The sequence below is a fragment of the Gasterosteus aculeatus genome, chromosome 12, assembly GCF_964276395.1.
Source record: "Gasterosteus aculeatus chromosome 12, fGasAcu3.hap1.1, whole genome shotgun sequence".
Taxonomy (NCBI): Eukaryota; Metazoa; Chordata; class Actinopteri; order Perciformes; family Gasterosteidae; genus Gasterosteus; species Gasterosteus aculeatus.
In genome coordinates, this window is record NC_135700.1 from 5,832,300 (window position 1) to 5,848,255 (window position 15,956).

The 15,956-nt window shown below is 46.6% G+C and overlaps 1 protein-coding gene across 4 annotated transcripts in view; it reads right to left on the reverse strand.

Moving 5' to 3' along the window:
- Window positions 1-306: 306 nt before the first annotated feature.
- The window catches only part of LOC120832032 (AT-rich interactive domain-containing protein 3B), a 45,185-nt gene continuing 29,535 nt past the window's right edge, over window positions 307-15,956 (reverse strand). For 3 of the 4 annotated variants that reach the window (XM_040198058.2, XM_040198065.2, XM_078085323.1), the window contains exons 5-9: window positions 8,162-8,345; window positions 6,293-6,552; window positions 4,618-4,896; window positions 4,309-4,401; window positions 307-4,211 (exon numbers count right to left, since the gene is read on the reverse strand). In XM_040198058.2, the coding sequence (XP_040053992.2) occupies window positions 4,009-4,211; window positions 4,309-4,401; window positions 4,618-4,896; window positions 6,293-6,552; window positions 8,162-8,345 (1,019 nt within the window). In that variant the 3' untranslated portion in view covers window positions 307-4,008. The remainder of the gene's footprint in view (window positions 4,212-4,308; window positions 4,402-4,617; window positions 4,897-6,292; window positions 6,553-8,161; window positions 8,346-15,956) is intronic. The other variant, XM_040198049.2, reaches the window with a different exon arrangement.

The window sequence follows — 15,956 nt, forward strand, 5'->3', positions numbered from 1 at the left end:
GAAACGTTAAAAGAAATAAACGAGTTTCAAAAAACGTTTTTCCCAACATGCATTGTGACATTCCAGTTCGCCCCCAGTGTGACATTGTTCTCGGAACAGTGATGTGTGGGTGGGGGTGGGGGCCCATGAATGACCAACGTGTTTTCACTTTCTGTAATCAAGCCCCTGGGCTTGTGGAGAAACCTCTCAGATACAGAAACGTGCCGTTTGTGAGGCGGATTAGTTTTGCATTTCTGAGGTGAACCGGTGGGAATCCTACCTTTGCAAGCAAGGAAACTTTAAAGAGTAAAAACAAAACACATGAAGTAAGATATAAAGTAAAACTTTATCATGACATACAAGTTTAAAGCCCTGAGAACCATATCTTTATATTACTAATATAAACAAAACTGAATGTGTAAAAACCACTTTGGAAAAGTGCTCCTCTTAAATACAATCAGCACAAAACAGTTTTTACAAGCATCCATGTGTTTGTCATATCTTTTTTTGTGTTTGCTTTAATCAAAGAGAAAACTATAATATCAGTAATATCATTACCATGTCAATAATAATAACAGTACAAAAATATGCACAAACCCCACAGTTGAATTAATATACGGAGCATTGTACAAGCCAAAAACAACATAAAATCGATAAATGAGGTATTCGATAACCACTTGCATATGCGCCTGTTTTCACACAGATCAGGTTAGTTTTTTTTAAACAATTTTAAAACTGAATTAAATCCAAAATCATCTGAGAGACAAAAGGTTCTGCAGACTTCCAACTTCACAGCTTCCTGAGTGACGAGACCTCGCCTACAGTTACTGACGATGCAAATCTCGAAAAAAGCTAAACCCCCCCCCCGCCCCCTCCCCCCCAAAAATAACAATAAAGTCGTTGCATTCAGCATCAGTCAGCACTCGTCCCCCAACGCAGCTTCAGCATCGAACGCATCAGTGACTGCAGCCCACTGCCCTGAGGTATTGTGGTATGACGAGGTAGGGGCGGTCTCTAACGCACACACACTTCGTGTATATATAGCTATATAGCCACACACACACACACACACACAGTGAACAGAGCTCTACGGTGTCTTGAAGCCGTGCAGCAGAAGAGAAGGATCGGCCCTCAGTACTTAACACGAACAGACAAACCGCAAAGTGACACATGACGTCCCAGTGAACCACACGAGATTTGAGAAAATTGTGACAGTGGCGCCACCTGCAGCCATTACAAATGTACTGAAGGTTCAGTATATTCTCTCTCACACACACACACACACGCACGCACGCACGCACGCACGCACGCACGCACGCACGCACGCACGCACGCACGCACGCACGCACGCACGGCAGTGAAGCAACACTGTCCAACAGCCAATGCTTAGACTAAGCAGATGAAACAGAAAGCATGGCCTTAGAAACAATGAAAGGTTTCAGTAACACGGCCTAAAGGATTTAACTGAGCGGTCACTGAAAACAAAACAGATAAATATCCATCCGTTGTCGATACAACTGGTGTCTGAACGTCTGATTGAAGTGTTCGCCACAATAAAAAAGTGATTACTCTCCGAAGGATTAATCTCTAAGAGAAAGACATTTTCCCCGGCCAGTCGACGAGAGAAAGATCTCCCCAGCAACTACTTTAAGGCAGCGTCTGCAGCTCTCATGAATCTGAATAAAATACAGCGAAGTGTCAGTTCTGAAGGATTCACCAAAAAAGGCCGTCCAAAAAGTCCCAAAAGTGAGCTCTGCCCGCAAAACATCTGCAAAAGCTGACACGTAACGGCTAACATAGTCTAGTAAAAGCAACAAGGCGGCCCACCGCCAACAGTTCAAATGCCTCACAGTCAACACAGATGAAGCCAGAAGGGCCTTTGTCATCCTTTGCGGTGCCTCGTAAAAGAGAAGAATGCCTTTTAGAACAACTGGAGGAATAAGTCAACTGTTGCTGGGTTTTAATAAAGGGACCAGGCTCATGGGCCTCTGGCGGAGACGCGTCCACTCCGGATGGTGTGTTTAATAAAGAGAATAAAAACTGCCTCTATAGATCAGAAATGTGTGCCACGTAACCACACTGAGGCTTTAAAGCTGGTTATGAATGTACTTATTTCTACTGTTGAGTCCCGCCATGACAACACAAAGTGGTTTTGTTTGCCTGAGAGGAAACTCAAACCCAGATGAAATGTTGCTTGGTACCTGAAGGCCAAACCAGAGCTCAGCGCTGTGCGGGGATCGATCCGGAGGAGCCACCTGGCCAGTCTTTGGTGTCTAGCTGTGCAGTACCCAGAGGCTTACGTGAACCAGGACATCAAGGTCTTAAAACGCTGGCCACAAGATTGTACACATGCATATCATTTTGCCGCTGTCGGGGATGACAACTCGTCAACTGCGATTCGGGAATTTGCAGTCAAATTTAAGGTTAACAAGGTCGATTGTATAGTTTTCTTTTTCTGCTTTGACCTGCGGGGACCTCAAAACCTGTTACAGAAAACTACAGATCTACACTTGTCACACGAGGAACTAACTATTATTTTCCTCTTCCCTGAAAAATCAAAATGCAGATATATCACTCTTCTCAGACAGCTTGAGGAACCAAAATAAAATTAAAACGAGAGAAAAGAAAAAGAAACCGAAGCAAGCATAAAACAAGTTACACAAGTGAGCGAGAAAGAGACTCAATCCCAGTTCCGGTCGTCCCCCAAAAACCACCAGCAGTGTGTCAGTTCATTCGCGTCCGTTCCAGGTCGGGTATGATTTCCATCACGGTGGGAGGGGCCGTGGCGTCAAGTCTTGCCGGCTTTGCGGCCGTGTGAGGTATGTAGTGTAGCTCTCCTTCGGGAAAGTCTGATGAGGTATTCTGGAACAGTCGCGTAGACTTGTGCGTTCTTCAGGTGTCGAATCCCTTCCCCCTTCTTTATAATCAACAGCGGTTCCTTGGAGTTGTCACCACATTGCTTCCTGAGAAAGACGCCCTTCCCCCCCGCGCCCCCCGGGGCAGAGAGGTCCGTGTGACGCCTGAGGAACAAAGCATTGAAACCGCCCATGTCTGGCGCACATTGCGAAGGATTCACAACAATGGGGGCGGGGAGGGCAACAAGTTCACACCTGATTCTGGACCGCCTCTTAACCGCTCCCCCCCCAACCCCATGCACCGTTTATAGATAGTTTGTGCGGGTCGGCAATGAGTTTCATTTTTTGACAGCGAATCCTTGTGCGTACTGTCCACGTTGGGAGGTGTGTGAATTCAACGAGCCCTCCAGCCGGCGTGACTGAGTGGACGCGGTCTGAGGTGCGTTACGTGCTGATCCACAGCATCCGATCGTTCACCCGCTTTGAGTCTACAGCGCGTTGGAGGAATCCGGGGGGCCACTGTGAGGCGGGGGCTCTGTATGCGAGGTGCCACTGGTCAGAGATACCCGACTTCCCCTGATTGCAACTCACACACACACAAAAAATAAAATTAAAAAAAATATAAAAATAAAGTTGATTCAGGTTAAATATACTACAGCTCCTGAGGTAAGGATACCACTGCAGGTTACTTGATTTGAGGTATGTAAAAAGAGAAAAACTAAAAACAATAATCATCCTAAAAACACAAAATCCCCCCAAAAATGGCAACAAACAAACAAAATGTTAAAGATAAAACTATTCAAGTTCAGTTGTGACTACACCTGTCAGTGGGGTTTGGCTGAGCTGATTGTGTTTAGCATGTGCATTAGGATTAACTCGTGTGTGTGTGTGTGCGTGCATGCATGTGTGTATGCATGTGTGTGCATGTAGCATTGTGTGTGTTTGTAGTGTAGTGCGTGTCTGTGTGCAGAGTAAAATGCATAGCTGTGCCGTCGTAGAAGATCTTTGGGCTCTGTGTTTATGGTTGGTGCCCGGAGGTTAACAGGGTCGATGAGGTATTTGTTGTGCAACAGTTTGTTATTCGTATCCGTTTCTCATTGTACTGTAGGATTCTTGCTGGGCCTCCCGGTGGAAGAGAGGCCTGGGGGAGCGGGTACAAAGGGCCGCTGCCGTGTTAGGGGGACCCGCCGGGGGCCGCCTCGGCGGAGCCGGGGCCCTTGGAGGAGGAGGAGGACGTGGGGCTGGGGGTCTGACCCAGCGGAGCCGAGAAGCCGTAGCTAGTGCTGGCTCCAGCAGGGGGGGCCGAAGCAGCAGCAGCAGCAGCAGCAGACATAGTGGGCCCCGGGGCCCCACCGGACTTCTGGGCAAACAGGGTTCCTGTAGGAGAAAGAGACGTTGCCGGCATCACTACAAGGGGCAAGTAAAGGATGTGCCACATTACTACGTATGAATTATATGTAGATCATTAACGAACCTGAGTAGATGGTGCCATTGACTTCCACTGAGACAGTGATGCTGGCATTTCCATTGGTGGAGATGCTCAGAGACATGTCCTGCTGCTTCTCATCTGAAAAGACATTTCTTTTTGTCAACATACTTTGATTTCCAATTTGAAATCAAGTAAAAGCGACTTGCCAAATAATTACGCCATCACTTATTTTGAAGATGACATCATTGGAACACAATGAGACAAAAACAAGTTATCACGTGCTACTTGCCAAATAATAAGTGTCTCTTTCTCAATGGAAACGCACTGACAAGCATGCATCATTTCAGCACTGACCTCTGGTGGTGATGGTGGGGGCTCCCAGTCGCATGTTCATGGGCATTTGGGAAGCCATGGCCAGCAGGTTGTGTTGGAAAGCCTGCTGCATGAGGCGCTGCTGCTCCTCGGCCAGCCGGGCCATCTTCCTCTCTGGTCCCTCTCCTCCTCCTCCGCCGGTCTCCAGCTTTTCTCTGAGCTGCTCCAACGTGGCGGCCCGCGCCAAACCCGCCACCTGCTGGTTGCCCAGGGCCATCGTCATGGAGGGTCTCGCCGCCATGATAGAGGGGGTCAAGTCTTCTGAAAGAGAAGGTGAGGGTTAGTTTATTGCGTATCGTAATGGATCCGTCATTCCAGCTAGTAGAATGTGAATGGTTGTCAAATCATAATAAAATCCCCATTTAATTTGAAACAGAAAACTGGTTGAATATCAATGAAGACTTTTTTGCATTCAGACTACGTTTGCTTTTTTGACTTATTTAAGTTGAAACAGATGGCGACCACCAGCGCAGAAGATACTTTCAAAACGCCAATTTAACATCCACTGATTCAAATGAAAACAAAGCAGAGACTGTGGTGGACCTGCACAGCATATTTACATCCGTTAGGGAGTGTGCCAGTAAAACGCACGCCTTCCGATATGAACCCATAAAACGCTTTGGCGGTAAAATACAGCAAATTACACAATTTAAACCTCGGACAACTGTCAAGTCCGCTGCCAAGTCACATTCCAGCGAGTGACATCAGATAAGCAGCAGGCTAATGACCGTTATCATTGGGATGCTACTGATGTGGACTGACTGCTTCAAAGCCCATAAAGTGCCCCCCCCCCCCCCCCCCCCCGCCAGCGTGGTTACCGTGTTATTACCAGTTTCTAAAGGTAAGGGCTCCCAGAAGCCTGAAGCTACGTTGTCTCATACTTGGACTCTTAAAAACACCTGGATGGACGACACACACGCATGCAGGCATGCACGCACACTCAAGTCATAAAAAGACTAGAAAATTTGGGCACGCACACAAACACACACACAATGATGGCGAGACAGAGCGGAGGGAGGGAACAAGACATCTTGCAGGAATGTAATACCCAAATGTAAGAGTGCACACGCGTGCCAGCTTTCCTGCATTCCCACACACACCACCATTCATATACACACACACACACACACACACACACACACACGTGTACGCACACTGTAGCACACTGTAGCACACATCTGACATAAAAGGGGCAGGTGCGGGTATGAAAACTATCATGGTTTAGTGACATAGTCTATAAATAATGTATTTCATGTGCTTTGCCGATGTTTAAATAGAAGCTACCACCCGAGAGCAGTTTTGTTCTGTTGTAGTTCTTCTAATGTGCGACAGGGGGCAGCACTCCCCAAAGAACAATTCAAGCTCTCTGCACATCTGCAAGTGGAACTCCAAAGTTCAATCCAACCAGGACACATTGTGTGGTAAACATTTACCCAGTTTAATGTGAACTTTAGAAAGAACTGAGCATTTATGCTGTTTTCAAGAAACACCCTTCCTTACTTTTCTCACTCACACACACACACACACACCTCTGAGCTCCCTGTTTACATGCAGGGTATGTTTCACGGACTTAAGTGGCATAAAGCCCGTGTGAGTATCGGAGGCTGGACGTTCTATTCGCCCCATCAGAAGTCACCGTGCAGATTGTGGTTCCTACCTTTCTTCAGAGAGTGTCCCGGTGAGCCCTGCAGGCCATTGAGGACCCCCGAGGCCCCGGCCCCCAGAGCCGAAAGGTGCATCTTGGGGGGCGACAGGATGTGGGGAGCCGTGCTGGGAGAGGGAGAGAAGCGGAAGAGGCTGCTGCTGTAGCTGGGACGACGGCCCTCGCGCCGGTTACTGTCGATGGCGGCCTGGAGCTCACCGGGCGAGCTGAGGCCTTTCCTCTCACACTCATACGGGTACAGGTATTTCATGTACCTTGAGGGGAGAACACAACACGAGGGTCATATCACCACGGAAACGTTCACACGGCCAGTGTTGGCATTAAAAGATGGACACATCTCAGTAAGCAGAGCTTTAGCTTAATATTTACTCTTTAAGGGAACATATGAGTAAGAAGTGTCTGTGCACACACACGTGAGTACCTGGAGCATCTACGGACCCTCAAACTGAAATAAGACGAACAGAACACTTTTTTTGTGGGTTGTTTGTATCAGAAAACATGTGATTCAACAATTCATTCCGATTCAGCCAAGTCACATGCTCATTACAATGTACCACCCCGCTGTTATGAGAAAAAAAGAATTTCAGCATTAAAGCATGTAAATCGGTTCTAACTGAAAATACAATTATGATGGAGAAAATGGGCAAGTTGTGTCCCGCTTAATATACAACATGAGCACATAATACGGGCTGTCAGCAGATGTAAGGTAATCTCGGCCTTTGAAATGGTTTTTCAGCTGACCAGTGAGTGAATGAACAAATAAAGGGCAGGAAATCAGAAAGCGTGCTGGTACATCCAGCCAATCCATGAATGGATTTCCAAAATGTCCCAACCATATTTTTGAAACACATTTGTCTTCATTAAAGTGGAATCACTAGAGATGCGGTAGTCGGATCTTTTTTTGGTCAGTTTTTACAGACTAGATTCTTTCAATACTCAGTTCTTTAGTTTGCAAAATACAGCCAATGTCTCCCGCAGTGTTTCTCCCCAGGATCCCGTCAGTCACCCCTGCTCACGCATGTAAAAACCCTGTTTAAGCCCCTGTAACTAGCGTACAAGAAGAAAAAATATTGTGATTCTAGCAGAAATGTTAATTGTTTGTGTTTAATTGTCTTAAACCCCCGACCCAGATTACAGAGCCCCCCCTCACATGAAATCCAGTTACTCCAGAAAGCTGACCGGAACCTTCTTACTTAAGTGCATTAAACAGCACAACGGGTAATGCTTTGTGTGCGGCGTGTACAAGTATGCGCAGTCACAGCTCCGGTCCACCCTACAAGAGCGTTGGGTAAAATGAACGTACAGCGCTGTGCGCGCTGGCTCATCGTGGTGGAAATGCAGATCAATACGAAGCTACGAGCAGCGTCCATTAGACAGAGCAACGGAGCACACGACGCTCCACCGACATTAATAATACACAAAGACTCATCAGGGCACCCGGCCAGTGGACAGCGGGAGGATTTCAATCGAGGAAGCGTTTTATTTGCTACTTGCCGTGCAATCTGTCCGCCAAACCCCACCGTAGTCATTGTGAACTCTGACCCGGATCACGTCAATAAATCTATGGGAATCGATGTGCTATGTGTGATGTAATGGATGGAGGGATAGCATGTGAAGAGGGAAAGGCAGCCTGGTTGAGGAAACAAATCCGCATGTGTATAAACACGACATCACGGGTTAATATTGACGTCCAACCTCGTACCAACACACACAAAAAGGAAATAGTCTTTAGTTCCTGCAAATTTGATTAGAGCCGATATAAAACACAAATCAGATTGGGACAATTTATGGCTACGGATCCCAAATGAGTGAATTCAACCCTTTTGTCCTTGTATTTTTTGAGACACAGATGCAAAGACTTACTGTGTGCGCAGGGTGAAAGCGGCACTGGTGATGGAGGTAGGCAGGTTGAGTCCCTTTGTAATTTCTCTCCAGATCTTCTTATTGATAACCTCCACAAGGCCTCCCTTCTCTGTCACTAGCTTGTACAGCATGTACAGATCCAGGACCTGCTTGGCCATGATGGGGATACGATTGACTGGGGTTCCTGTGGAGGGGAGGACAGCCATGAAATAAAATCAATACGGTATAAATCATACATCTGAATTGAACGGCTTAGTGACGCACATTGAATGCTTTATGGTGGATGAAGTCCATTTGTGTATCACGTGCATGCATTTTTAACATGGACAATCCCGGTGGGAATAACGCAGACAATTCCTCTTGTGTGTGCATCCCTGCTCAGACATATCGGCTCCTAACGCAGAAAGTACATTCAAAGCTGGTGCCGTGTAAATGAAGAAGCAGGGCGAATCCTAAATTATGCAGTCATTCATCAGCCAATCAATGCTGAGATACCCAGTGTAGGTTTGTAGAGGTCTGCAATGATTCTAAGTGCTGACAAGAGAGAAGGGTGTCCGGCCTTCTGCCGACACGTCTTTTAAATTTGGCTTGAAAACATATTAGCTCGGTTAAGGAAATCTGGCTTGACCTGGACGAGGGGATCCGCAAACACAGAGCCAAGCCGCTCTAGACTTTTGATACAGATGCATTAATCTTGTCAACGGCTTATCTGCAGGGAGGCTTGAGGTAAGCATGGTGGGGCTTGCAACAGAATCAAAAAGTACAATGTGCAACAGTGTAAGCATGAAGCGGGCGGGGACTGTGAGGGGGAAGGGGGGGGTTCCTGGATAGGCCGGTGTAATGAAGCTCATTTAGAGGATTGTACAGAGTAAATCCACACTCGGTTAGTGCGGCCGGGCCCCGGTGCACGGGGAGTCGCACAGATTTCCGTTGGGAGCTAATGCCGGCCAATCCTTCAGCCCCTCCACAGGCTGCTCTCAATCGGACGCATTAATCGCTGTGTAGAATAACAGAGTGATCAGGCCGCGAAGATTAGCCCCGATTCATTTTCTTAAGTTAGCAACATTGCCTTTAAGCCAAAGGGGCCGAGGCAAACACATGGACCTGCATACGTGTGGAGATGAGGACTGCTTAACGTCAGGCTGTCGTGTTTCAGGCGTCGAATAAACTAAAGCTTTTGCTGATCTCGTGTTCGACCAGAATCACGGATTCAGTTTGTCTAGGATGGTTTGTAGAAGGAAAAGGCGGGACCTGTGTTTGTGGGAGGCGAAGGAGTCTTATGAGCCGCAGTGCAAATGTCATTATGGAGCAGTGGCTCCCTACATGGGGGGAGGGGAAAGTCGATGAGGCGCAGATATTGAACGATTATTGTTTGGCACCACGGTTTCCTCACACTGCAGCTCAATATGGTAGCAGTGGGATGAGAGCGTCGTTACAGGCAGTCAAGACAACACATAAAGAGCAGAAATGCACATGTACCGGTACATATAGTACATATAATCTTATTCAATACATTCTTAGATCCATCTTAGATTAGGATTTCAAGATGACATAAGCTTAGGTGGTCTTGACCGGTGCAGAAAATGATGTTTTGGCAAATTAGCCTCTTATCTCCAGAGCAGATTAACAGTTAGCAAACCGTGGGGGCATTTTTTTTTAAATTTCAGAATGAAATCCAAACATTAATTGATACAACTTTTTAAAGCTTTTCGGCTGTGACCAAGTTTAACATGTAAACAGTAGTATAGAAATATGATGCCTACAGGTAAACTGCTCAATACATTCGATAAAGCTCCTGTTCTCCACTTAGATAACTCCTGTACGAGGTTAGAGAACCTGCGCTTTACCCTGAGCTTAACATAAACCCAAACATCACCGGGCAGTTGTCCCATTTCCACAACACGCAGCAGGTCACAGCGCCAGGAGCGCTCTGCTGCCGGCGCCTCAGCAGTTATTTAATGCAGCGTTGGACATTAATCCCGCATCAAACAATTAGTACAACCGGAGGGGTCAGAGATCAGCCGGGGGTTATTGATGTGTGAATTAAACCGCAGGTCAGCAGGAAGCCATGTTTTCATACTGGCCCGGACATGAACAATGAGAGCACAACAAATGAGACACAACGGCACTGGCCCCATAGTGACAGGCCAGCAGTTAGTTAGGCTTTAATTCACGGCTGTGCCTTTATTCTGCCCTTTATCAGCGGAAGCTGTCAAATCAGATCGGATTTCTTTGCATTTACAAGGAACTACTGTCAGGGAGTGTGTGACAGAGTAAGCCAGATGGCTACCTATATGTTTTCGGTGTACCAGAGGCACTTTCCAAACCTTAAAACGTAATTAATTAGCCTACACTTAAATCATTCGGGCGTCACATTTCAACGTGGTCCGAGCACATGTGAAAGCGCTGGGAAAGCCGCTTTGATAATATCGTAATTGACCAAAAATCACATTAGCAACACGTGGGCAGTTAGCCGGAGAGTTCCCCAATTTGAGAGCCGGCCTTTGGTGTCCAACATCTGCTCCGTTCCTGACCCTGGAGACATTTAGCTCTAACAGGCTTAATTAGACCGCTCCAAACAGTTTCTTTTTCTTTTGATCGCAGCAGCACAACTCCTCGGCCTCACAGTCGCTATTAATGTGCGCTCTTCTCCGCCGGTGTAGTTGTTTGCATTTCAGCGTCGTTGCTCACTTCACTTTGGAGAAGACTCTGGAGGCACCGGGAACAGCGCCGCCGCGAGACTGCTTCATTAAGCCACGCAGGCCTCTAGTACGCAACTATTGGGTATTTCACCTCCTCGCAAAGCCCTGATTTGTCCACTTCGGCTGTTTTGAGCCAATCTGTAATTGGCTGCAGGCTTCACCTCCCATCATCCTTTGCCCTGGACTGATTTCCCCCCAGGGACAGGGCCATCAGGAGCCTAGTGATTAATGGCACCAGGGGTCAGAGGTTGCTCTGGTGGGAAGTGCCGTGGCTGAGGGCCCCCGAACCACTCCCTAGTCCTTCCTCCGACTTCCACAGCGAACACAAGAGCCACACGGCTCGTCTTCAAACGGCTAGACTTCAAATGATAAGAGATACAGATAGAGAGGAGAAAGAAAGGGTCCAACAAAAGCAGATCTCTCGGGGATAAAACGGTGGGACCGGGTTTCATATTGATGCATGTTTTGATAATCCGTGCAGATAATCAATATCTTTTTACATGCTTAATTTCATGGCCGTGATGATTTCCCAGCAGAGAAACCATTTACATCATGCTGAAACACATCTTGCCATGGACACAACACAATGATAATAAAACACGTTCACGCAAACTCAATTATATATAAAATATGATGTAATCCTGTAAAAAGCCTTTTAGCCATCCTTAAGGGGCTGAAAAACATTGATCAGACCATACGCAATTTGTAATAATTACTGGCAGTGGCCCCATGCGCTCAGCAAAGGCAACAGACGGAGACAGCCTGTCCATCTGAATCAAACAGTCACATTTCCCACCTCACATCTCGCTTTCCATCTAAATAGAGAAAGAAAAAAAGAAAAGTAACAGGGTCATTTTATCTGACCCCTGACCTATTTTTAGTAGGAAACAGCTGTTCACATTAAAGGGGCTTCTATAATAAATCAATTGGGTGGCACCAGTTGTGGTAAATTGCATATCGCTGACTTCACATGATGGGCATTTTCTAAATTAAGTGACAGAGCGACAACCAACCAGCAGACAACACAGGAAATGCATTTTTCCTGAATGAGCACCGACTGGCGTGCGGTTTCACCAGCAGCTTCTGATGATCTGACAGGAAAGGGATCGGCACAGAAGGGGACTCCGTATCGCCTCAGGGTCTTTGGTTCATCCCGCCATTTATTCAGTTGGATCATTCTACTTTTTATTTTCCTTTTTTTTTCATGGATGTGTATGTTAAGAGCGCATAGGATGGGAAAACCATGATGGAGCAGGGTGGGAAAAAAAGAATAAAGAGACAGAGAGAGACTACAGAGACACTAAAAAAAAAAAACATTTTTGGAGCTTTCAGGAGAAGGGAGGATGGAGGAAGGAAGGGAGGGGGGGGGGTGTAGTAACTTGCCAGCTGGAGAAAGACTGGATTACTGCTGTAAGGAAGGTGTCAGCCAACACAAACAGCCCGTGGCAGCGCCTGAGTCCTTTCAGAGCACCAACACCCCAGCCACCCACACCTTCCTCCTTCCTCCACCACATCCCCACACACACACACACACACACACACACACACACCAGATAACACCCGACCAGGGATCTCACTCTCGGCGCTTCACCTCCTCGGCTCAGTTGACGTACACTCACTTAACGTCCAACTGTTGGTCAGATACTAATGCTATAGCAGAAAGCGCGACAAGGACATGTCTGAAAAAGGGTGACGATAAAGTATTACTATGGCTGGTGGTTGAAAGCCGCCTTTGAGTGCTGCGATTCCTGCTTTATTTACAGACGCCTCCAAATTATAAATCCCTTCAGTTACAGAACAGACCAAACCCGTTGTGGGGGGAAAGAGACACTGACAGGTGAGACAAATACCTGGTCTGCACATGCTGCGTTTACACTACGCCGGGCTGTTTAGTTTACACGGCCGTGCGTTGGGGGGGCAGCATATTGTCAGGGAACCTGCTCTGCCGGGGCATGTTTGTTTTATTTTTAATGCACGGCCAGGGACATAAATGGTAAAAAAGCCGAGTGTATGGAACTGGCTATCTTTAGTCCAGGCAGAGCTTGGCACTCGCTTGGCGGACCAATTCATATCAAGTGTTGAGCTATGCACCCTTCACATTCGGGGAAGTTAAATGCAACGTTACCCTATAGATACACCGCTATTCTAAGCGTGACGCTAACGCCACAGCTGATAGAGACACAGACAGAGATAGAAGAGAGAGGGACGGTCGGCTGATGAAGTCTACAATACGGCACCGTCGGCTGCATAGGCTTCATTCATTTCAGTCATGTCAATTTAGTGCAATTCCTGTGATTTGACGGAAGCAGAAACAGACAATAGGGTGAGGAAGAGAAAAAATTGTATTAGCTTTTGCCAATACTACATAACTTCAAAGATAAGGAACACAAAGAGCCAAGAAAACCAAGTCTGTGCGAGTTTCCACCCGAAAAAAGACCCTCATCGATAAAGGCATCAAGTCACATGAATCCATCCCCAGACATTAAGACAATATTGCTCCATCGCTGCTGAACGAGTTACGCCACGGCGTGATGAAACTGTACCGACAAGAGTGCAAATAAAAAGGGGATTGTGGCGAGGACACAAAACAAATTACTGTGCAAGCTCCACGCAAATAAGAGCCAGAGCCGTCACCAGCCACGGCTCAAGAAAGCGTCACCAGTCGCTTTATAGATTAGACAGAATAAAGCAAACTTCGTCAGAGCTGATTTCACCCCCTCGTCTCTTCCACGGTCTCAATAAAAGGAACAAATTACAAAAAGGGTCAAATAAAAGCTAACCGTCGAGGAAGGAACGGTCACTATTTTTACTCCAGAAGCAGCCGGAGAAGCTTCTCAATAGAATTATTACAGCGAGCAGACAGACAAAAGAAGCCGTCTCATGTGCGCGGTCAACTGCTCGGGCATCTGGTGGCCGAACGACGTCGCAAAACCGCAGACGGTCCAGACAACAGCCAGAAGCTGTAAATGTCACCAGGGTGCAGCTCACAAATCGCCTACAAATCATGAGGCTGAATTACACAATCAGTGCCCCGCCCAGTCCAATTTGCCGATGGATCTTGGCACCGGCAAGCGGTACAGTTCATGTGGTGAATCAAGAGGTGTTAACTGGTTCGCCCTGTCTCTCGTTGTCCAGAGAGCCGTCTTTGAACCGACTTAGACTGATGAGTGAGTGAAGAAAAGAAAGAAACAAACAAGGGAAACGTGACACCTTCCCCGTGGGTCGGTCACCTGGTGAAATAGAAAGGGGCGAGGGTTGAAAAGGTTGGGTGGCTCGAAAAGTGAGACGGCCTCTCCGACCGTAACCCAAGTCCCCCAGAGACCCAGAGACCAACTGACTGGACCCCAAACCACGGCGGCCGAGCCAACGTAGAGACAGTCGGATGGGAGGCGACTCGTGTGCTGCGTGGACCTTGAAGGGAACTGGGTGCTCAATTCATGGTGGTTCACAGAAAAGGAAGAAATCGGATTTTAGAAGGAAGCAATTTGGGTTTTTCCGACATACATCAATACCAGTCAAAAGGTTTTTGTATATTCACAGAAGGCCTGGTCATTTTAATTCACAGGAATGTACAACAAATACTTTTAAAAAGATTGTTACATTAAATTATTTCATTTGAAAAAAAATCGTTTTAATATATAATGCAAGCCCAGGGTTTGTATGTTGTTTCATTAAAAGAAAAGTTATGGCTACAATTATATACATGTATAGATTCAGCCCCCATCTGTTTAATGTTTCCGTCTATGCATCCATTCCTTAGTGCCACCCGGCTGCCATGTTTGAAGGTAACCAACCCACTGTCTGGGAATGTTTGTCTTCCATTAACATCTAGTTGACCAGTGAAATTGTGCGAGGGGCTGATGAATTTGCAATGTACTAACCAGAGGCCAGCGCTTTGAGTGTGCTACTGCGATGCCAGAACTCTGTGAACTCACTCTATGATTAATGAATCACTTAACACAACCTCCGTTGCTTCGCACCAACGATTGATTTGACAATGCTTGGCCTTGTTTTTCTAATGTTTTCAGCGCTGTCGGCTATACGCCTCCACAGAGTGCAGAAACCACCTAAACCTGTTGCATAGCTCACACATTTAGTGTGTGGACAACGTTTCTCCGCCCCATCTGTGTATATTTTGGGATTTGGTGTAAGATCTGAGTACTGATTCTTTCAAAACGGTCTTAACTCCGTTGGAAATGTGCTGAAATTGTGTGTCAACTTAACAAAATGGTAAAATGCTACACAGATCATTTCAGTCAGCACTCAAAGTATTCATTCTGGGTATCCAGTTCTGCTTTGAGTGTTTAATGCATTCTTCATTATCTCACCCCTCCATCGGAAGAACAGGCTTCAAAAGACTCCAGCTGTAATGTGATTGCAATAGAAATATCGTCTGGATAAATCTAATTTGTGAGCGAGCTTGTTGATGGAAGGGGCGACCGCAGCAGATGACAGCGGGGACATTTAGAGAGAACGGTGGGGGAGGTGAACATCTTCGTCGACATGCGCAGCAGTTATAAACACTGATGATACAGGCCTGTATTGTGAGTTACAGTCCTGACAATACGAGTTGTTTTCTATCCACAGGTTGGACTACATTACAACACGCATGAACACACTAAGGTATAGGATCACCTCAGCGTGAACACAACGTGTGCATTATTAAACACTAAGTAGCAAAACCGGTTTGCTGTGCAAACACTCTTGATCCATCTGGTTTTCAAACCGCTTTACATATGGAGCACACTCGATGAAGAGAACATGCCCGAGTACATCGGCCCGTGAAAAAACGCTTAATCAGGTTGGTCAAGCGTAGATGAGAACCTCTGCTCTAGATTTACATCGGAGTGATAAAAAGTAACCCACAAGCTTGGCTTGTAAACACCCATCTCTGCTTTTTGCAGAAATGTAAAGAATGTATAAGTCACAGCAACATGACAAAGGTATGTTGTAGGCATAATGGAGGGAGGGGCCGTTGCCAACGACTGGGGATTCTTGAGACAAAGCTGCGGGAGGTTGGACTCGGTTGGCCTTTTTCCACTTGATTAGCTCGAAACTCGGGTAGAATTGATTCAGGCAGATGAGAGGCATAT